The sequence below is a fragment of the Lycorma delicatula genome, chromosome 4, assembly GCF_047948215.1.
Source record: "Lycorma delicatula isolate Av1 chromosome 4, ASM4794821v1, whole genome shotgun sequence".
Taxonomy (NCBI): Eukaryota; Metazoa; Arthropoda; class Insecta; order Hemiptera; family Fulgoridae; genus Lycorma; species Lycorma delicatula.
The window spans coordinates 11,936,888-11,959,379 of NC_134458.1; the positions used below are offsets into that span (position 1 = coordinate 11,936,888).

Genomic DNA, 22,492 nt, shown 5'->3' on the forward strand with positions numbered 1-22,492 from the left:
GGGACAGAGCCGACCACCGCACCGCTGTACTCCACCATCCTCGACTTAGAAAGGAGCTGCCTCTCAACCTTGGCTCGCCCTCCACTGCCTTGCTCTTTCTGCACGGTTCCGTCCGAAGTCTTTCCCGCACAGCTCGAAGCAGAGGTTTTGGCCGTATTTTTCGTGCAATCCAGCGGTGCACAAGAGGGTAGGGGCTCCCCTTTCGTGGAGACCTCCGTGATCTCCTTAACAGAGGACCATGGCCTCGACGGAGACCTGCCTAGTGACCTTCTCGGCAGGAAGGGGTCACCGGTGACCAAGTCCTTGACTAAACCAACCAAGTCCTCGAGGCAATCTCCCCCGGATTGCTCCATCGCAGCTTATTAAAACAATAAAACTGCACTGCCAGGCACTACAGCTGCAGTTTGAATGAACGTAACACCTACCACAAGACAGGTGAGCGTTCGGCTTAGTTATTCCCAGCAAAGACGCCTTTTGTCACGCAACCCCACTCGAAAAAGTCAATGCTTAAAAGTTCCTCATATAGACCACCGGCGAGGTCGGAGCGAAATCGCTTCCCGAAACTGCCAGAGGATCAGATAAATTTACTGGCCTCACGAACCTATGAAAATGGGGATACGATTCAAACAAAGTAATTGTCCTTATTTAGCCGACAGTGGCACTTTTACAACACACTACGCAGCTGTGTTACCTAAACACCACAGAAACGCAGGCTGACTGACAGCCACTGATCGTTGTCAGCCCCGACGACGTGAACGTAGGCACGCTGTACTTGTTGAAGCAATATATCGCTACCGTAAGTAGTAAATACAAGTTTTACAGCGCGGGCCCAGAGGCCGAGAAGCGATCCAAAAGCGATAAACAAAAGGAGGAAGACTTTCTCATGTGGGAACTGTAATAACAAAAAAAAAAACAAAGAGAGACCCGGCCTAAGGCAGGAGACCCGTGAACAGCATAAGTAGCCTGGTCCTCCTGCTATGGGTTAGAGGCATGAGGCTGCAAACGATCCAGAACCGACGGGTAGATCTGCCATGCCGGACGTACAGCCGATAAGTGGGGAGGCCGTTTGAGTCAGATAGACACTCCTCCGGGGCGGGTATTAGTTGCTTGATTGCGGATTCTCACCAGGAGGGAGGCAGAAAAAAACAAAAAGGGCCGCTAAGAGAAATACAGGGTCGCCCTCTAACGCGGATTATCGTTGACGACGTGCGCGCTGAGAGTCTGCGGATCTACCGGTGCGCCCGTAATGAGTATGTTCATGCCATCAATGAAGCCAAACTCAAGTTTTGACAAGACTCCATGCGTTTGGTGGTCGTTTAATGGACACATTAACATCGTGCCAACTTACCAGGTATTCCTGGATACTCTGTTTCCAGGTGCTCAGGAAGGTGAAGCAGAGGTCGTCGTTAGGATCGGAGCTATGTCCTTCCCTGGCGTACGGACTATGGATCCCGTTGATATAGACCGGGGTGGTTTCTCGAATGGCACTGAAAAAGGCATTGGGGAATGACCAACCTGACCCGGATATATTATTCCATCTGCTGCCTGTCAAAAGAGAACCGCTTGACAGGCTGATCTCGGAGTGCCTAAACTGAGGGCTGCTCCCTGACTTGTTGGAAAGTAGCTTTAGTGAGGGTGCTCTTAAAACCAGGAAAGAATCTGAGTGAGGTCAGCAGTTATCGATCATCAGCCTCTTGCCAGTAATCGGCAAGTTGCTTGAAAAGCTGGTTCTAAATTGAGGCCAGCATGACTTCACTGCTCAATCTTCAATGCACATATTCAATGCTCTTGCCGAGGTGGAAAGCGCCTACTGTTATTATGTTTTGGCAATTTTTACAGACATTTAGGCAGCATTTCCTTCCTTGTGTTGCAGTTTTGTCCTCTATGATGTGGAACGCCGCAATGTTCCCATAGCCCTGCAGACCATGGTATGTGACTATTTGTCTAACCGTTCCGATCTGTTTAAGGATATGCACCTAGTTGTGGAAAAATTACCAATTTGTGGAAACGTTACCAGGGGAAGGCCTCAGGGTTCCGTTCTCGGTCCCCTGATGTGGAATCTGGTATTCTATGGATTTCTGGGATTGACATTTCCAGAAGGGGTCATGGCCCAGGCTTTCACTGATGACTGTCTCCCTTTTAGTTTGTGGTAATTCATGACCACAGCTAGAAGACCAGGCGCAGGTGGCCTTGTCAAACACAGAGGGCTGGATGGACATTCAAAATTTAAAGATTTCTGTGCCCAGGACAAAGTTTATGCTTTTCAAGTGAGCAGACAAGTCCGAGGTAGAGTTCATAAATGTTTTGTTTGATAAAAAGTTGCTGTTTAGCAACCACATTAGGCAAGTAGTGGCAGACGCCGTCTCGTGATGCGCAAGTTTAGGAGGATTGCTCGGAAAGACTATGGGTTTACAGGTAGTCAAATGTATACGGTGTACTGAGGTGTCTTTGAAAGTATGATCTCTTACGCAGTGCATAGGTTTGATATGAATACAGCACTTCTTTAAATTTTAAGGAGTGCCCAGCGCAGAGCCTTAATTGTATGTCCTGGTGTTTTTAAAACAACCTCCTATGAGGCTATCACCGTACTGCGAATGGCTCTTCCAATTGATTTAATGGTGAAAATTCAGGCAGCCATGTGAAGATTGTGAAGAGGCCAGGAGCCCAAGGTATTTGGAATACGGTTTCGAACTGGGCCAGTACTAGAGTGGAACGGTGATCACAATGCACTGGATCTAACTTTTGTTCAGTTGCCCATCTCCCTCGTGCAGAGCCTCACAATGGAAGCATGGCAGCTGGAATGGGACACCACGATTAAGGGAAGATCCTTGTATAAGTTTATACAGGATCTGGTGGGATGGTATACCTCGAGTTTGTTTTTAAGAGCAATGGGTGCCTGGATGCTCACCAATCACGCTAACTTGAGCCAATATCTGTTTCGGTTCCGCCTGGCAGCTGATAAGCTGTGCGTCTGTGGGGAGGTCCAGTCAAATGAACACCTGATGTTTGACTGCCCTGCTCTGGGGGGAGCCAGAGACCAGGCCCCCCCCTGGAACTTTAGAGTTCAAGCGGATAATTGACCACTCAGAAGTCAATGTGGCAAGAGCCGCATTGTTGGACCGTGTGGGAGTTTCTAGATGCAGTTGCTTTGTTCAACCAGCATCCATAATTTGTTTAAGGGAAAGACTCATACCTTATTTCGGCGGGAAGCTAAACCTGAGTATGGCTGACCATCAGCCAATTATTATGGCTCCAAGTTCTATAAAATGGTGGAAAGGTACTTGCTGGCATTTAGCGACCTAGGTGTGGCATCCCAACCCCATAGGGGAAGACACCCACCTTCTAACGTTACCGGTTGCCACACCACCTCCATCGTTCCGAGTCCTGAGGCTCTAAATGATTACATCTCACAGTCATCAGCCAGGTCTCGGTTGGGATGCCACCAATGTAAATGCCTCGACAGACATTTGCATCAGTAAAATACATATCAAATTTCGCCTTCATGTAGGCTTCAAACAGACATCTTCACATCTAACCTTTCTCGATCCCCTAAAAATAACTAACCGAAAACAAGGAAGTGTGAACCTCGCATCTAGTCGAGATTTGACAGCACCGTTTGTTACTGTGAATGCCTCAGAAAACTAAAGAGTTTAAAGTTAAATTACTGCTATACTCATACCAATCAAAATTATGTCTTATGCAACATAGAATTCCGAGCTACACCCAAATAAGTCGACCAATTTAGGTCACCTAACAAAGGGAACGTAACCTCATTCCGGTCTGTGCAGGAGCCGGGGACAAACCCCACACCCCACCTGGTCCAAACATGGTGTCCACTGGCGAAGGGAAGCCATGCCCCCGGTTGCACAGGTTACCATACCCCGGCGGCACAGCCATCCCCACCAGTGGAAGCTCCAAAGCGAATCACAAACAATACCAATGTAACCGTGGTATGATGCCAATGCTCCTATTTCCAACCAACCCAATGCCTAAGCCAGAAACCTAGCCACCCGGGATCCTACATGATTGAGTACCTCGATTAAACTCCCTCTGCAGACCTAAGACCTACACACCGCAAGGGCGTGAAGAAAACCAGCCACTATAGACCACTCCTCCTGGATCATCCAGTTAATACGGAGATCCAGAAAGGAATGTATTCTCTCAAATTCCCTAACAGCTCGTAATTGTTCGACCTCATATAGGGGACAGACGTAGAGGACATGGTCCACTATATCATCAGTCCCACAATCCAGGCATTGACTCGAATCCACCAAACAAAACCTAGCTAAACTCACCTGAAAGGCACCATACCCGGAGAGAAACTGTGTGATATACCTATTGGTGAGACCCATCCAATTGCACCTAAATCAGACACTATAGGAAATATACCATGCATGCAGTGACCTGTGGGGAATTTGTCCTACCAGACCTGTCAAGACGCAATGCCTCGGTCTTCAATCTCCTGTTTTCGTTCTGACGTCAATAGGTTATTTACCTTGGGAATGTAGCGTCCTTACGCTCATTAGCCAAGATATCTATTGGTTTGACTCCAGCTATAACACAGACAGCCTCCTGCGAGACTGTTCTATAACCACCTATAACAGCTAGCAAGAGGAGTCACTGGACCCGCAGCAAAATGTCCGCGCAATACCTAAAAGCCATGCAATGAGCACAGCATACAGCATAATAGCTTCACTGACACCTTTGTAAATGATATGGTTGGTATGGTATTTCAACCCCCAATCAGGATGAATAACTACGGATTCCATGAAAAGTATCAGCGACCTTTTTTGCTACATACTGTAGAAGTTCCTTGAACCAAAAATTCTCATCAAGGATAACACCCAGGTGTTTTTGAGCCATAATGTACCAAATGGGGAGACCAGCCATCTGAACCCGGATTCGTCAGGAAGCAACCAATTGGCCCTTAAGCAACATCATTGTGGTTTTCTCTGGGCTGAAAATCATCTTATGTTGGAGACTCCACAGTTGGAGTGTGTCACAAGCACGAACAACTCAGAACTCTACCTCATTATGTGAATCCCCTTCAATCAGTAGCAGCATGTTGTCAGCATAAGCGACTACACAAAAACCACATGGCAAACAAGGTGTGGCAGCGAATTGCTGCCTAGACGAAATAAATTTTATTATGGATGTCATATATATTTTTATTCGTTGATGGGTTGCACCTACTCATTTTAGCCAATATGTGACAAGTGAGTGTTTGGGACAAATAAGCTGATAGTGTGTGGCACCACGCTTAGTCTGCTCATGCTGTTGGGTAAGATATAGGAGCTATGTTAGGATACTGGTTGCTAAACTGTTCAAGGCTCAATTGCTGTTTGTGGCTCAGACATTCGGTCTTATGCTTTAGGGCGACCGAATGGGGTGGTGGTGGGAGAAATGCCAAGCAAACCAAATGTATGTTTATAATGCAGTCTTTCATAAAGGTAGCTTCTTCAGTATACAGCACTGAAGCAGTGAATATGGGATCAGCATTCTGATGTTGATACCACTGGTAAAAATTCACTCTAGCTAGGTAATCTGCTTGAAGATTCTAGCTAGGTGTCTGGTAGAAGTAAGTGTTTGAACTCGCTGTATGAATTATGGATTGAAAAACTGCTTGTACAGCACTCTCCACACTGTTGAATGTCCTACCTGTAGCATATCTCCTTGCTGTCAAGTAATTACATGTGGATCTTCTACGATGCTATTGAAAATGTTTTCTTCTAGAACAACTGTTCTTGTTTGCCTTGGTCTTCCTTGATCCTCTGTTTTAATGTGCAGAGTTCCAGTCTCAGAAAGCTTTTGAAAAAAGTGAATGTGTGATGATTCAGTTGTTGCCAATTAGGAAAAAACAAATACAACCACACTGCTTTCTGACCACTACCATTGGCTCGTCCATACATAAAAATCATATCCCTCTGCTCACGACAGAATATCAAACCGTTTTAAATAATATTAAAGCCAACAAACTGAGTGCTTTTAACAATGTAAATGTAAACAATAACAACAGCTCTAAATAATTAAAAAAAATAATACAACAGCTGATTAATAAAACTTTGATTTTAATGCATCTCTTGTTTTTTATTTTTAATAACAGATGATTGTAAAATCACAAATGAAGTTTTGTGGTGAGTTAGTTCGAATATCCTGTTATGTAAATAATGATATACCAACAACGTTGGTAACTTTGTTATTTTACAAAGCAAGTAAGAAAACCAAGTCTGCTAGTTTGTTTGAAATTAAAAAAGAAAATGTTTTTGACTCTTGTGGTTTTTTTAATAAAATTTATCTTTTTCGTGTTATTTGTGTTTAAAAATTTTTAATTGCTGCCGTTTTAAAAATATTATTAGATAAGGTTGTTTATTTTTCTAACAACAGGTCTTTATCTTAGTGTCTACCATGCCAAATTTAAATGTAATTAGTCAAACCATTCTGGAGATAAAAATTATTTAGTGAAATAAACAAAATGGCGGCTAATGAGAAAACAAACCATTTCCAACCTAATGTTTATAGGAACTTTTTTCTTTATTTTATATAAGAAAACCACTGTATATAGGTTATCTCTAAAATAGGTTGCCAAACTTCTGCAATCACATTTCATTATGACAAAATAATAAGCAGTAACTTACACATAATGTAGGAGTTTATAAATTACACTCACCACATCAATTTCAGTATTGGAATGGCCCATGTTACATACTACACAACCATTTTTCATTTTGTCCATATGTTCACGAGTCACAACATTCTTATTACCTGTAGCAGTGACTACTATGTCAACATTACGAATTACTTCATTCAGTTTAACAACACGAAATCCATCCATGCTATTAACAGAAAAATGAACATCTATAAAAAAATCCAATCATTGGTAAAAAATTATAGGGAAAATGCTATTATTAGTATACAATCAAATAATATTAAGAAAAACATAATAATTTTTTTTTAATGATTAAAATAATAAGCAAGTTACCTGCTTGTATAAAATCACTTCACAATTAATACAACGATTGTAAGGATCTTAAATAGATTACTTTATATAAAAAATAACATACTCAAATTAGAATTCAAATATTTTGCTATCCATAGACACTGATGAAAATTTTTTTAAGCCTGTAATTATATTTTATACCTTCTAACATAAGAGTGCCTACAATATTTCTGAAGTCTAATAATAAATTAGCTGTGAAGGCAATTGATGTCATAATACAGATTTTTATTTTATAATTTTTTTAACCTTCAAAAAAAGATTTAATGTGAGTCTATAAATATTGCATTAAAAATAAAATAACCTTTTTTAATCAAAATGTTTAAATTTTCATGTATGAACATACTGTTTACATTTGGGAAGAGCTAGGGAGTCTGACTTTATCAAATAATTCCTTCAACCCCAGATTGGGCTTTTCGTACAGTTACTGGGCAGAAAATGCAGTCTCCATATAATTACATTGGTTCAGCCACCTCCACAGAATCCCAAAATAAGTAGTATATATATATATATATATATAGTGTCTCTGCATCCTTAGCAAGGGATCCAGTAGATATCTGGTAATAAGAATCTACAGAACATTTTGATAAAGAAGCGAGCAAGGACATGGGAACGGGTTGGATAATGAGAAAGAGATGATCTACTATAGACTGTAAACTGAGACAAAAAATATACCTACCTAAAGTAGTGCTTTAGGGCTCCTACAGGGAATGGTTGTCCATTTCAGCTGTAACAGGAGAATGAGGCATCTTTACCCATGATGAAAATGGTACATTATTAACTAAAATAACTTTATATTGAACTAATTGGGCAGAAAGTTCATAATGCATATGGAATTATCCAGCTAAACTGTTCAGTCAGATTCCCATAGAATGGCTTTCAATCTGAAGGGTGTAAACACTTATTATGTTTTTTTTCACAAGTTTATGAAAAAACAGATATTCTGCAAATGGTAACATTAATTTATAAAAGAATATTCAAAAATTTACACACGTCAATAACTTTAAATAAAGACAGTGTATAAAGACTTTTACTTCTGGACTTCATATGATTATATGTTGTAATATAGTATAAAATAAATTTATTATTTCAGTTTTGTCCTTTTATTCTACATAATAAAAAAGTATATATTAAGAAGAGACTACAACATTGATAGTTACAAAAAAAGGGAAGGCAATAAACAGGTGACATACTTTAAGTGGTAAAAAGGTTTTAAATATTTTGATTCTGATAACTGGTAGAAGATAGAAGGATCAGTGTATGGATAGGAAGAAGAGTACAGATTGATTTTTATTAAATTGTTAACAAACTTTTATGGAGTAAGAGTTCAAAAAATTTCAAATAAGTATCACTGAAGGTCTACTACACACCATTTTTGATATGATGAAAAGTATGGATTAAATTTAATTTCAGCAGGAATACAAGGCCTGGTTTTACTTGACAAGCAAATACTAGTTACGCTTTTTGAATAACCCCTCCATCATACAGCACTGAATATGCTAAGTTGGAATGTAAATGCAAAGAAGCCAAGCAGCAGACCCAAAAATTGGAGTTAATATAAAACTGGTTAATGCCATGTCAGTATGGCATTTATGTTCCATCAGTCAAACCTAATACTGGATAAGTAAATGAAGAAAATTTAACTTTTGAGATAAAGAAACTAAACATTTATTCTTATTACATACACTTTTATTATTATTATTAAATATGCTTACATACATCTGGCCTAAAATTCAATATTTTAGTTAGTAGGGGCTCCTTAAAAAAGAAAACCAAAATAAGTTGTCAAGATACAAAAACTGGAACCACTAAATATCAATCATGTAAACCAGGATGTCCAACTCAAATTAAGTCAGGGGCTATTTTTCCCAAAAATGTATAATAGACAGACCTCACCTTAAGAAAGTTTATATCTTGCAAGCTATATCATAGTTGTCTTTGCTATAAAAATAAATAATGATAAAACATAACATTTTATCTTAAGGAGCACAAAAATCAGCTAGGTAGGTTGGTGTTTGAGATCCTGGTTAAGACAACATTCAGTAAGTCTAATGCTAATAAAAATTTCCATGCTTTTATATTTTCAAATGTGCTACCTTTGTTAAAAAAATCAATTAATTGCTTTATTTCTAAAATGTAAAACTAAAAACTTCTATTAAACCATAAACAAAATAACTACTTTTGACTATGAAGCATAATACCTGAGCGTACCAGAAAAGTTGACATTATGCCTCTGTTTTCTTCTTTTAGTAAATTATTGAGATTTTAAAAAGAGCACTCTGTAATAAAAGCATATGAAATTCTCAGCATAAGTCTTTCTCTGATCTAGGGAGTTTCACAAATGAAAGATTAATATTTCATATGATATATGGAACCCAAACCTCTACCCTGTATATCCAGGACATACATTTCAGGATACTGCTAGTATTTTATGCCTGGATTTTTTCTTCTAATATGAAACATACAAAATATCAAAGTTTGAATCTAGAATATAACTAAATGGCTTTCCTTTATATGAATTTTATTATTAATAAAAAAGGTTTAACTTGGTAAATAAGTTTACCATAATAATAAAGACAGATCCACTCTGGCAATTAATAGAGCACTTAGGGCTCAATACAGAAAAAAACATCCTTTCAATTTTCATTAGTTTTTGAATATGTAAGATACTATAAACAATAAAAATAATTTATCATAAAATTTAATTAAGATATTTAAAACAATAGTTACAATTAATATCAACCCAGCAATTATTAAAAGAAATATTTAAAAATATATCAGTATCATCATCACTGGTCTTTTTTTAAGTACTGAATACTTTTACTGAAAAAAATAATATAAAGGTTACACAATCATAAGTTATGAGTAAAAACTGTCAAACAAAATAAAACTAGAATGCTTTATGGAATGCTAAATAAAATTATATTAATAGCGACAAAATAGTGAAAAAGACTAACTCTCACAATATGCAAGTAAATGAAGCAGATGCATGCAATTAAGCTGTTTTCATACATCACATTATTTCAAATTGAAAATTATATAGTCTAGTGTACAGCAGTCAACTGATATATGAAAAGAGCCTTTTATTCAGCATACCACAATGGACTCACCAGCACAATCTCCCATGATTTCATACAGAATATATGGCATTGTAGTCATGTTCAGCGTCAGTGTGTCTGCTTTAATTAATTCAGACACATCATCAGTACTTACTGTACACATAAATGGCTCAATGTAGTTTAACTCTTAAATTCCAGCTGTAATTTAACATTTCAACATCACAATTATAATTATTAATGAAATAGGTGTTTATTGTCTGCTGTTCTCAAATATTCTTACACTGTATTTGAATTTAGTAATATCTGTGGCTCTTATAATAAATTACATTTTAGAGTATTTTATAAAAATAGAAATGAGTTCTACGGAAGGGCAAGTTTTTCCATTGGATGTGTGTCTTGATGACTACAAAAATCAAAATCTGATTATAGATGAACAGAACAATAAAAATTACAGAACTTTATTTTTTAATAAGTTAAAAATAATTTACTACATCCATTTTAGGATCCAATTGAAACTCTTATGATAACATAGCATACATCTGTCCAAAGAGAAACTGAAAATAAGCTACTCAACTAATACATTTGAAATTTAACATGTGAGTACATTATGTAGATAAAAAATAATAAAAAAATGCAAAATGACATTTTTTTCATAACCTTTTTTCTTTTAATTTTGTAGTTATCAAATAAAAGATTTTATGTTTGAATATTACAAATACACTACACAATAACTTGCAATTTTGTCTGTCAGAGCAAAAAAAAATATGCATACAATCATAATCTTTATAACCACGTTAGTTGTACCATGCTTTTCATTAATAAGATATTTTAACTGTGGCTTTTATTAAAACTTCTTAAGGATATTTTTAAAAATTAAAATATTTCAAGGTGTAGTGAAGCTTCAATTTTAATTAAGTGCAGTATAATTTTTCAATCATTTACTATGTTTAAAGGCTATTAAGAAGTTGGTCTTTTAAAATAAGCACTTCAGTCATTAGGCTTGTTGTTTAGCCAGCTGACAGGAATCACAGATCTTAACTTGCTCTGTAGGCCAGATATCAAGGATACACTGACTCTTCAGGTCCCAACATTCTCAACAAGGAGAACCTAGCAAGATCAGGCCTACACACCTACAGAACCAATCATGGTGAAGAAGGGAACCAATCATGGTGAGGAAGAAAGATACGAAAAAAGGAGGGCAGTGAGAAAGGACGACCTACCTGTTATAGTAGACAGGGGTATTTTACAGCTTTGGTCAAAATCATCATCATATTTTAGTTTATATTGAACTATATTCAGATATTTTATAAATATGATAATTTAAATCTGTATTCTAATATCTTACTAATAAAAAAATAATTCTGGGATCAAGTTCCCATAATAAGGAATGATTATAAAGTCCATTATTTTAACATTGTGAAGTAAATAAGATTTTTTAAAAATTCACATATTTACATTTGTTACAGAAACACTTAATACATATTACTGTAGAAATGGAAGATGGCAAACTTGGGGAAATACTATTCAGTAATTGCTCAATAACCCAAGGAATTTGGTTATGAAATGAGTTGTTAGATGCAAAGAAAAAAGTTACCAGATGGATTTAAATTAAGGTGTTTACAGACTTTTTATATATATTTAAGCAGCTTGTAGACTGTTTAATCTAAAAACCAAAAATATTTAATTATTTAAAAAAATACATTGGTATTGTTTATGCCTGTAGGTGCACTCTTCTAACTTTTATGGAAAGGATATACGTTACTGAATAAAGATGATTTTTATTACATAATTTTATTTTTTTTAGAGTAAACATTACTAAACTAGCACTTTTTGCTCGTTTTAAATCTTTTTCAGGTACTGGAACACATTATTATTTCAGATATGATTTATATTTTGCTGTTTACAGTTTTGCACATTATGATATTCTGAAGTTACCACTATCAACAATATTAACAGTATTATCAATATTCTACTATTAGAAATAACAATAGTGCAGTACAAATTTTTAATTAGAAAAGGAGATGGCAAAATACTTTACTTTTTCCACTCAAGATATGATTACATATTCTGATTTTCTATTTTTCAAATGACACTACTTAATAACTTCCTAAAAAGTTTTGAGAAAGTTTTCATTCTTTTATGTTTTAATGATTAACATGCATGACTAATGTTTTAAAAAATTAGAAATGACAATTAAATAATATTATGGTGTATAAATTGTAAATTTTTTCATTAGATTAATACAAAACCAATTTGGAATATTTACTCCCATGATAAATACTCCAATACTCCCATGATAAATCTTTATTTTCATTTCTTATTAAATATAACATCAGTTTATTTACAGTTAATTTATTATTACTATTATTACTACACTGAAGGCATCTGAATTAGTTCATACAAAGATTATTCATAACACCCTATATATTTTCCAGCAGAAAGACAGTAATCTTATAGTACTGTATAACATTTATTATATTCAACCCAGAAGAACAAATGAAATGAGTGAAATCAGCTTTATCAATGACATCAAACGAACACAATTATTAAAATCTCATGAAAAATCATGTTGAAAATTGACACTTTGAGTGTAGTGACCTGAGACATGACTCCACTTTAAATGATCCATTAAAAAATTGTTTTTTTTTCTAATAAATTTTTTCTTACTTTAAAAAAACATAAAAAAACTTCATAATTTAAAACAACACAACAAAAAATAAGTGTAATCATTCAACTTTTTTATATCAGAATCCAAATTAGAATTTACATTGCCGACATCTAATACAATATATGTTTTTTATCTAATTTTTCTATTGTTGTTAATAAATATTATCCAATATTTTGGGTAACTGTATATCTCAGTAAACAAAATAGCCTAATTACAATGAGAAATAAACAATAGCCTAATTACAATGAGAAATAAACAAAATATCAGTATCAAAATTAACTACAAACTTCAGACATATGTAAATGTATGTTTACATGAGTGTAAACACATGAAGAACAACCATATAATAAATTGCTTTAATTTATTAGATTTATCGTTCAGTCAATATAATTTTAAAGTAGCTGTTAGAACTACTTCAAAATAAAAAATAATTAAATAGAATGTAAGAAACAGCAAGATACTAATATAAAGAGGAATTAATAGTGTTAAAATCTATATTACATTATGTTATCTGCCATTAACTGAATTTCATGGCCTATGTAATAGTAAACCATCAGCACCCAAAGCATTAAGCAAAAATATTAATCATATGTGTAGTAAATAACATACTGCTTAACTATAAATGATAAGCCCAAAACTAACCAACATGCAAGTAAGAAGGATGAAATTTCCATAGGAGTGAGAAGAGATAGCAAATAAGATTAATTTGTAATTTATATATATATTAAAAAAAATTCTGTAAAGAAGACAATGCATTTTTATCCTTCAAAAGGTATCCTTAATAATTATTATTTTTTCAAGCGAGAGAGAAATCCAAAATAAAAACAATTCAGCTTTATAACAGATTTTTATTTTTAGTTTAAAAATTAAATTAAATATGACTGCCAAATTTCTGAAAGCAATTTAAGCAGACAATCATGCCCTACCAATAGCAGCATCAGAAAAAGATTATACTTTGGGTGTTGAAATTTAATGCTTTAAAAACCATCTGATATAGATCTTATTAAAACAATGAAAAAAGGACCAACCAATAATATACTGTCAAACAGGGACATTCAAAGATATATCTCATCAGTTGATTAACATAATTTCAGAGGAGGAATCTTTTACGATATGTTACTGTGTACATCCATGCAGCTTTAAAATATAATCATGGAACAAGTGTAATAAAACTATATTATCATAAAACAAATAATACATAACATAAACTGAACTGCTGCAAAGCCTTATTTTTAGCAGTTAACGTTTTTAGATGTTGTATCATTGGTAAACAAGCAGCCATGTTTTGTGTACATACCTCTCTTAATGAAGTGTTACTGTTAATTGTTTACATTAAAGATACTAATTTAGATAATTAACATCTTTTAATTACTCTTTTCTGTGTATTATACAATTTATATTTCTATACCACTCAGAGAGGTGGAGAAAGAACTAAAGAGGGGTTTTAAGACTTACATATTTTACATGATTCTTTTGATTATATTGATGGAGACCTGACTTCGAAACAGAATCAGCCTGAACCTTTCTTCTAATTAGCGTACAAAATCCAGTTTCCATAAATACGCAAAAAACAAGTAATGGTAAAGTTGAGGTTAGGAATGTCAGGGAAGCTGAAAGAATAAGCACACCATAGCAAAACCAAAACACCAGTTAACTAAATCAGTTTCAATAGCAATCAATCAAACTCATATTTTTTATACTTGAGATAATGTAAAATTGATACAAAATAATCTTTAAAAAAAAACATTTTTGAATATAGAAGCTATAATCAATAATAAGGAAATTTTGAAAAGTATACACTATTTTATTTTGGGAGGGGAAATACCTAAAAAAATGTTTAAATTATTTTATGTACAACTGCATAATATAAAGTACAAATACCCAACTGCTAATTAAAATAAAAATCATGGAAAAGGGCAGTTATTAAAGAAAGCAATGAGTAATTTTTATATTTTAATACACACAGAATTTTTTTTTGTTTAATAACCTACACAAAAATGTGGCTGTCAATTCTACAAACATGTCTAAAGTTGCTGAACAATCTTAAAAGTTTTAATAAAGCTCATAAGTTAATGTTTTATTAGAAGGATAAAATAATAAAAACATTTTCCTTCAGCCTAATGATGATAAAAAAAATATTCTTGAAGATCTAGTGACTTGTAATGAAAAATAACAAACAATTTTCTAGGGGTTACAGGCCAATATACCTTTAAAAATGACAGATGAAATCAGTTTTTTAAATACTTTTTTTTACTAACAATTCATTAAAAAAAAGTAATTCAGAGCAAGGCAAAAACTCTCAAAATTTCTACAAAATGTTTGGGATATTTTTCAGAAACTAATACTGGTAATAAGATAAATAAAACATCCAAACAACGTAAAAAAACAATTTATACACCTACACTTTCTAAAAGTTCTTTTCTACGTAGTCATAATAAAACATTTTTTTTTTGTAATAGAAAACAGGGATTGTTGTAAGTTAAATTAACAAGAGGTAACTTCATTTCTCTTAATTATATTTCAATAAAATGACTAACTCCATCTTTTATATACATCTATAACAAACACCCTCTAGAGTATAGACTGATTAATTACATGCCAATACCTTTCTTGAAGCTTTTTCTAAATGTTATTAGTATTTGACATATGAAAAGAGGGCAAGCCTCAGGTACCAAGCAGGTCACAGATGGCAGTGAACAACCTCCAGATATAGAGGTTAGCTGCAAATAAAGCTTAGCCAAATTAGCAGTCCTGGATCGAAGCGACCAAATTTGAGGGTATGATGGGGTAATCTGTGGCAAGGTTACCTCCAAGAAAAGTCATGATGTAGTTACATGGCGAGTATGTGCCATCATTAAATAAGCAGAGCTGAGGGAAAGTGGTCTCAAAGGTAGAACAGGAAGTAATATTCCCAACGGTGAAGAGAATGGAAGAACCTAGGAGTTGGGTCTCTGAAGTAAACCCAGAGCAGGTCCAGATGCTTGTAGATGGCAGTCCCATCACTCAACTTGCCCTGTGCTAGGTTTGTAACCTAGTTGGAGGAGTTTACTCTAACTGGTTAACTCCAGAAGAGCCTAAGATTTAGGACAGGAATTTTGGTTGAAAAAGTTGAAAATGAAATAAATCATGATTTGGGACAAAACGCAAAACATCAGATAGAGAATTTGCTGTTATCAATGAATTGAGAATAGCGATGTGAAATGTAAGGGGGATTAATATCAAGGAAGAAGAATTAGTGAATGAAATGGAATTGAGATGTACAAATATTGTTATTATTATATAAATGAAGAAGAAATTATAAGGTACTAAATGGATGAGCAATTACTTGATATATATTCAGGTACTGGTAAGAATAAAATAGCTGCAGTGGGGACAGCCATTTTTGTTTCTACCAAATTGACCTCAAATGTTGTAGTTTATAATTTTATAAGCAAGAAAATCATTAAAATGCAGCTAAAAATATTAAGAGGAAATATCACATTATTTGGAGTGTATAGTGTACACACCAGAGGATGGTATAGTCAGAAGTTTTATATTGGCTTAGGAAAAAGAAATGAAGGGTGTAAATAAAAATGATTTCATAGTGGTGGCTGGTGATTTTAATGGAAGGAGTTGGAAATAGGCCAATAGCAAACACAGTTGGCACATTTGGGGAAACTGTGTTAATGATAGTGGACTGTGACTAATTAACTGGGTTGTGATGAGTGGTTTGAAGATAACTAATACTTTTTTCAAGAAGAAGAACATTAATAAATATACATGGGAAAAAAAGGCATGAGATCTTTAATAGATTATATTTTGGTCAATTCTATATTAAACAAAATGCTTATAGACACGCATGTTTGTGGAGGAGAAGAATTAAATACAAATCAATACCTGGTGATATCTAAATTTAAACTTTATGCTAAATGGTATTGACCGTGTGGAAATAAGAAACAAGAAAGAGCAGAAACTTTAGTGTATAAGATTAATCTCTTGGAAGAGAACAGTGTAAAATATTTGTACCAGAATAGCTGAATAAATATTTGTCAGCAACTCCCACTGCTGAACATATAGAAACTGAATGGGCAAATTTCAAGACAGCTGTTAGGAAAGCTGCAGAGGAAACATTGGGTAAATGCGTGAAGGGTGGAAGGAAGAGAGATTTGGAATGAGAGTTTGGAAATGGTAATAGAGGAAAAGAAAAGTGTATCACAGATATTTGCAGACTAGACATGAATATGGTTTTCAGTTATATAAGAAGAAGAAATACTGCAAAAAGGGCTATTCAAGCAGCTCATAGAAATAGCTATGAGATAGTTATACACTCCTTAGAACATAATCTATGTGGTTGACAGGGACAGGCTTATGCATTTAAAATATTGAATAAAGAGGAGAAAGGTGGTACGAAATTGGAAATGATCTCAGAACAGGAAGGATTAAATTATTTTAGTAATCTTTGGTATGATGAGTGTCATGAAGTTGATGTAGAGTAGGTTGGTATGGATTGTGATTTTCAATCAGCAGTGGTGGATTTAATCATCTTGGAGGAATTAAATGTACTATTAAGAATATGAAGATGAGTGGAGATCAAATTAATAGAGAATTATTTAAATACAATGGTACTCTTTAAAAAAATAGATTTCTTCATTTGATCAACATGTGATGGTTGTAATTGAGGATACCTCAGGAATGGTTAATCTTTGAAGTGCAACCAATTCACAAAAAAGGGAGTGGTAATAATTGTGAAAATTATAGAGGTCTTTATTAAACTCTGAACTTATAAATAGATCTTTATTAAACTCAGTATACAAAATACATTCTAAGATCACTATAACTAGAGTACAAATGATTGCTGAGGTTCAATTGTCAGAGGAACAAAATGATTTTAGAAGAGGAAAATCTTATATGAACAATGTTTTTAGTTTGCAACATATAATTGAAAAAAGATGGGAATCTCAATTAGAAACCGATATTGCTTTCATCAATGTGGGGAAGGCTTTTGATCATGATAATGATCAAGATAATTTGTAAATGGTTGAACATATAAAAGGGCAGAAATTGATTCTTCGTATGTTTTTGATTAAAGTTGTCTTTAAACTGTTAGGTTTTTCTAGTTGAATTTTTCTCAATTTAAGCCCTTCTTTTGTATAAAAACAATAAGAATATTTTTACTTTTATTTATATTTAATAAAGTTCATTTTTTTAACGTAAAAAATCAAACAATTTATTTATACATCATTTAAAAAAAAAAAAAATTTTTCCAATCTTGATACCTGTACACCTTGATACCTGTATAATCAGTATAAGGTATATGTGGGTTTTATTTTAGTATTAAACCTTTTTTTATAAAATACATATCGCAATTACAATCTTTGCTAATTCATTTATTAATTCAGTGAAATTTCTCTCTTTGACACTTGAGGTCAACTATTTTTATCTAAATAACAGAAATGTCTGTACAGGTGACAGCAGCTCAGTCAGAAATTGATGACTGAAATATTGTAACATATCAGTTTTAATTCAATAAAATCATATTTTATAATAAAACTTACTTCTGTTTAAAATAGTAATTTAGAGAATAATACGAAAGAAGCACATGTATTACTGCAATCAATGTATACAAATAAACCTCTTCTTAGTCAAGAATCATGTTTTTCATTTCACTTCATAAAAATATTGATAAAACTATTTTCAATATTGCATAAATTTTCTTAGTTTTACTTCATTACTTTTTTATACCATTTCTTTCTATTATAATGCCTATTATTATTATTATTATTATTTATTTTTTTTATTTTTACGGGCATCGACTACTAAGGCCCTCGTCAAGTTCTTAGAAAGAAATTAGTATCACCATCAGGATCGTCATATGTAAGGGTGTAAAGGGCCCTTACATTTTATTTAAAAACACAAACTTCATAAAAACACTAAGACACAAAACGACAAAGACAGATACAACGCATAAAGGGCCCCAAAATTAAAATTTGAGTTAAAAACTTAAAGAACATATAGTTAAAAATTGTAAGTCATGCCATACCATTTCCTTCTTCTTCCACCTGTCTCATTTATAATTTGTTTAAGTACCCTCGAGGCGGCCAGAAACCGCCGTTGAGCAGTATATCAGTCGCGCCAGGGTGCCGTGGCAGTTACTCCTCCTTATGAACAGGTTACAGGCATGCACCACGCCCACCCATAGCCTCGCGCCCTCAGTCCATCCTTGAGGGTCCCCCATGCCATCATTGGACCCACTCCGACTCACTGCTCTTGAATGCAGACGAGCCAGGGTGGCCTAAGCAAGAGGGCTACCTCCCGTCACTACACGTGCCACGCTTCGAGACTCCCATACATATAAAATTTCCATCTTAGAGATTCTCTAACACAGCTTTAAAATTTTCAAACTTTTACAGACTACTAAGAAGTCCACTGGCGTGCAAAAAAGCAACTATTTTTTCCTCATTTCCATTATCCAGATCAGCAGTAATGTCATTTCTTAGACGGAACCTCTTTCTGAGGTCCTTATTGTACACTCTTCTATTAGATGCTTGATTGTCAGTGTTTTATTATAAACACCGCACATTGGTCTCTCTTCGCCGGTTAACAAATGTGAATTTGTTAATCGCGTGTGACCGATTCTAAGTCTGGTCACAGGTACTTGTTCACAGCGAGTTAACTTCACGTCGCTTTTCCATTTATATGGAGAAGTTTTTACAGAGTTTAATTTGGTATTTAATCTTCTCCAATCAGTACTCCATTTGTTTCTTACTATGTTAGTTAGACGGTTTTTAACGTCTGCCACTCTTACAGGAAATGCATCTAAATTATCGCAGACTGTTGCCTTTCTGGCAGCTTCGTCTGCGCTTTCATTGCCTGTAATACCAGCATGCCCTGGAATCCATACAAATACGCATCGCTGTCCTCGTTGATTTAGAATGTATAAAATGGACAGGATGTTTGCAATTAGGACATCCTTAATGTTCTTGTTCCGAATTGCAATAAGTGCACTAAGAGAATCGGAAGATATTAGCACTCTCTCTTCGCAATAATGTTCTATGTATCGAAGAGCTTGCTGAATGGCAGTAAGTTCTGCTGTGTAGACACTGGCCATATCTGGCAGTTTCCAATAATGGGCATCTCCATTTATATATATAGAGCATCCAACACCATGTTCGGTTTTAGAACCGTCAGTATAAATTCTAATATGTTCTTTGTAACTACTGACGGTTGCCAAAAATTCCTGTTGGATGATAACTGCTGGTTTCTTTTTTATTTCTCCCTGAGAGAGATCCAACCTAGCATTTACCGCTGGCAAGAGCCATGGCGGTATTTCTCTTGTGGAAATTTCTAGTGTCTCTGGTATAGCAATTTCGTATTTTCTTCTTAATTCGTGGTACCTAATTCCGGCTGGTCTGGAATAGGTAGCATGGTGTTCATATACTGCAACCATAGGATGATTCGTAAACAATTTATTATTTATATGAGCAGGGAAAGCCCATACATTTGCTGCATATCTTAACAAAAGGATCTCTCTTCTATAATGTAGTGGCATTATTCCGGCTTCGGACATTAGGCTATTCGCCGGACTTATGCGGAAAGCGCCTGTTGCATTTCTTATTCCGCTATTATGAACTACGTCTAACTTTCTTAAATGCGACTTTCTAGCGGATGAATATACGATACATCCGTAGTCTAGTTTAGATTGAACCAATGCTTTATACAATCTCAATAATATCTCTTTATCTGAGCCCCAGGTAATGTTCGATAAACATTTTATAATGTTTAGAGCTTTTTGGCATCTATCACTCAAGTCCTGTATGTGTAATCCCCACGTAAGGGATTTATCCAATACTAGTACTAAAAATCTCACATTCTCTTTGTATTGTATTGGATCATTGCCAATTCTCAACGTAGGACTTTGATGAGGAATTCCGGTCTCCGAATAGGAGACCACCGAAGTCGCCGACGACGACGGGCTTGGATCGGCACCGGTTACAGGCGCCGATTGTGGAGCGGCAACCTGGCCGACCCCAGACACGGGGGTCGCACCGGTCAACGCATATGGAAGGGGGGACACTCGTCCCCCCTGTGAAACTTTTTGTGGCCTCTGAGGCTTAGAGGCCACTTCAGTTACAGGAGGCTTGGGAGCCTCAAAAACAGATTCTGTAGGTATCACCTTTTCCTTGTCATCAAGAATCTCACTGAGACGGACTTGGCATTCTGCTTTGGTGTCCGTTTTCTTCAGAACAAGAGCAACTTTCGGTGTTTTATCTTCAGGAGGCTGTACTAATATCTTTGGCTTTATAGGATCTTTACTATTGAAAGGTTTCATTTTATTATCAATAATTCTTTCAATCATATTAGCCAAGGTCGGAGCAAGTTTACTGATGAGTTGACTTTCATCGACAGCAACTGGAGCAGGAACAGGAACGGCAGCCGCACCCTGAGCATAGGTTGTTGTTGCTCTAGGCCTGCGGGTGTTAACAATCTTCTTTGCTTCGAAGTAGCTGACCTTTTGCAGGGTTTTTACTTCCTGCACAGCTACCTCGTCTTTGTAGACAGGAAGGTTCCTGGATCTACAAGAATGCGTTCCTTTACAATTAATGCATGTAGGAGGTTCTTTGCATGGCTCCCCCTCGTGCAACTCATCGCCGCACACGCATATTTGTGGTCTCTCACATCTGAGAGCGGTGTGACCAAAACGTTGGAATTTGAAGCATTTCATTGGCTGTGGGACAAATGCCCGCACATCCAACCGATGCATTCCCGCTCTTACTTTATCCGGCAAGGTAGGCCGGTTAAATGTGAGAACATGAGTTGCTGAAGGAAGGCCATTCCTTCTCATGTTCAATCGGCGACACTCTATTACTTCTTGTGCTGCCAGTTCCTCTACAATCTCTTGCTCCGAACAATTTAAAAGATCCCGACAGACCACAACACCTCTTGAGGTGTTGAGTGTGCCATGGGGATCAACACGTACATCCAAATCTCCTACTTTTTTCAGCCCTAGGATCTTCTGAGACTGTATATCATTTACAGTCTCTACATGAAGTCCCGTGAAAGTTTTTCTAATTTCCTTAAAAGGGCCTCCAGCACATTTATTTATTTCTCGAGCGATGAGGAAAGGACTCACCTTCGAGAAATTACCTTATTCCTCTGTGATCACTAAGTATTTAGGTTTCGGTACGTTGTTCTTGAAAAAAGCTTTTTGTAACCTCTTTCTTGCCTCAACCTCAATACGCCTAGATTCAGCACTCTTTCGGCTTTTCGCCTGAGGCGAAACGGCCGGTTCTAAGCGAGGGTGTTTCCGTGAACCCTCTGCCACGTTTGGTTGTTCAACATGCATTGAAGAACGATCCCTTCTGTAGTAAGGCTAGCAGCCGTGGTACACCCCCACTCCAGGGCTACCAACCCTGGAGGTCCGTTCCGGTACTCCGGTGGAACCGGCATATGTCTTGGCAGAGAGCGAATGCGTAGTCTCTGCACTGACTCCAGGCCCCTACACACCGAGGTTTTCAGTGCTCCCATGCCCCGAAAAACATGGGCACCTTAACTACATGCTTGCCATCGCGGGGGGTATGTGGACAACGAAAGGCCTCCGTTATACCTGCAAATAACTTCGACCGTGGCCGCCACATCGCCAGCTCTAAAGGTGGTATCAATCGATGTTCATAATCGTTAAAAGTTTCGTACCTGCAGGTGGCCGCGAAATCCAGTCCTGAAGTTCAGCCTGTAGATGTAATTCGGCCGAAAATGAAAGTATCCGAGAACAACACTCGGAACCCAGTTAGCCAG

At 35.8% G+C, this 22,492-nt stretch overlaps 1 protein-coding gene across 1 annotated transcript in view; it reads right to left on the reverse strand.

Annotated features, from left to right (window-relative positions):
- LOC142323112 (adenosylhomocysteinase-like 1) overlaps positions 1–22,492 on the reverse strand; it is a 209,411-nt gene that overhangs the window by 19,743 nt on the left and 167,176 nt on the right. The window contains exon 10 of the mRNA XM_075362309.1: positions 6,668–6,833. Within this exon, the coding sequence (XP_075218424.1) occupies positions 6,668–6,833 (166 nt within the window). The remainder of the gene's footprint in view (positions 1–6,667; positions 6,834–22,492) is intronic.